Source organism: Triticum urartu, chromosome 4A, assembly GCF_056163025.1.
Source record: "Triticum urartu cultivar PI428250 chromosome 4A, HENAU_Tu73, whole genome shotgun sequence".
Lineage (NCBI taxonomy): Eukaryota > Viridiplantae > Streptophyta > Magnoliopsida > Poales > Poaceae > Triticum > Triticum urartu.
This window is the reverse complement of record NC_141876.1, coordinates 160946395-160948037: the sequence shown is the minus strand read 5'-3', so window position 1 is coordinate 160948037 and position 1643 is coordinate 160946395. Positions and strand designations below refer to the sequence as shown.

The following is a 1643-nucleotide window of genomic DNA, read 5'->3' as shown; positions in this document are numbered from 1 at the left end:
ATCTAAAATAGGGCGGACATTGGGCGGGCAGCCGATCCAAACAAACAAAAAACGAACAAAAACACCGTCCGTTTGGGTCGGCACGTTGCAGTTGCTCTAAGTGTGATGGTTTTGAGCAATTTACTTCCCGAACACCAACATATGTGCTGTACGCGGCGGCGGTGTGTTTGTATAGCATGCCCGGCGTGTGAACTCATTGGAAACGTGACAAAGAAAGTGATCGAGCAGATAACAAACACGGAAATCCATCAATTAATCCAAACCTTCACAGAGGTCTCACTTTATTATTGTATAAAGCACACAACTGCACACTGGTGATACTTATTTACCGTAAGGTAAGCAAACACATGCAGAGGAGTATGCAGTACACAGACGGATACACCAAATTCACACACGGTGACGATGTGAGCGACGGAGGCTCAAGCCCATTGGATAGCGTAGCTGCTATAGTTGGTCCGCTTGTCCTCGTAGCGTTCCCACACCATGACGCCGCCGTAGTTGGCCGCCTTCTGCGCCACCTGTATGACGCTGTAGTAGAGGTTCTTTGGGTGAATGTAACCGACCTTCTGCTCCGACGCCGGCAGCCCGAGGTAGATCTGCGCCGACGGGTACGCCGCCGTCCACTTGTCCCACTGTCGCTGCCAGTTGGCGGCGCAGTCGGCGTCGTCGTAGAACCTGATGAAGATGCGTCCGACGAGCCCCGTGGCGAGCGCCCGCTCCACGTGCCGGTCCGGGTAGCCGCACCGCGGCGTGGCCGTCAGCTGCACCGGCGTCCTGCCGCGGAAGTCCTTGTTGAAGTTCCAGAGCCGCTTGGCCAGCTCGTCGTAGTTGGCCGGCGCGCCGTTCTCGATGAAGAAGTCGATGCCATCGACGAAGGCGTCGCCGAACGGGCGGTAGACGCCCTTGCGGGTGCCGAGCATGTAGGCGTTCCAGATGTAGTCGGCGACGTCCGCCGCGGACTGGGCGGTGGGCAGGGAGTACTGGTTGCCGAAGCCCCCGATGGAGAGGAAGACGAGGATGTTCTTGGACTGGCAGTGCTTGATGTCGGCGCCGACGGCGGAGACGTCGTGGCCGGACAGGTCGAGGTGGTAGTTGCCGCGGCCGAAGACGTCGAGGAAGGAGATGATGGCGATGGTGTAGGTGCCGGTGTCGCAGGCCTCGCGGAGGGACCCCTCGTTCTTGTTCCTACCCCAGAACACGGCCACCTGGCCGGTCTTCCCCGTGGCCGCGGCCGGGACGGCAAGGAAGGTTGCGGCGCAGAGGAGAGCCGCGAGGAGTAGGAGGGAGGCTGCCCGACCGCGTACGAGCGCCATTGGTGGGTAGATGAGTTTTCTTGTTGGTGTGAAGAATTACGTGCGTCGAGCCTAGTATATATAGGGGTGGAGTGGGAGAGGTGGAATCGAAGCAGCTAACTAGCTAGCTATAGTTGACAAATGGCACCGCACAAGTAAGTCGTTCAATGCTCAGCTGGGTTTTGGTCGCATCGAACCTGTGCGCCGCGCGCAGGAGCTCTGACTCTACTCCACTCCATTCCATGGACGGGATAACATACTTAACATGGAGGACAGCTCACTTCAAGACGAAGTACGAATAATCCATTTGATTTTGCTGGTAAGACGTCCGAATATTTTTTTATGGAAAAT

The 1643-nt window shown here is 57.0% G+C and overlaps 1 protein-coding gene across 1 annotated transcript; it reads right to left on the bottom strand.

Annotated features, from left to right (window-relative positions):
- Positions 1-252: 252 nt before the first annotated feature.
- On the bottom strand, positions 253-1373 carry LOC125551796 (xylanase inhibitor protein 1-like). The gene has a single exon (XM_048715144.2). It carries the CDS (start codon positions 1311-1313, stop codon positions 420-422), a length of 894 nt encoding a protein of 297 aa, XP_048571101.2. The 5' UTR covers positions 1314-1373; the 3' UTR covers positions 253-419.
- Between the last annotated feature and the right edge of the window lie 270 nt (positions 1374-1643).

Coding starts and splice junctions, on each gene's coding strand:
- LOC125551796 (XM_048715144.2), bottom strand. CDS start 1,313: ATGGCGCTCGTACGCGGTCGGGCAGCCTCCCTCCTACTCCTCGCGGCT.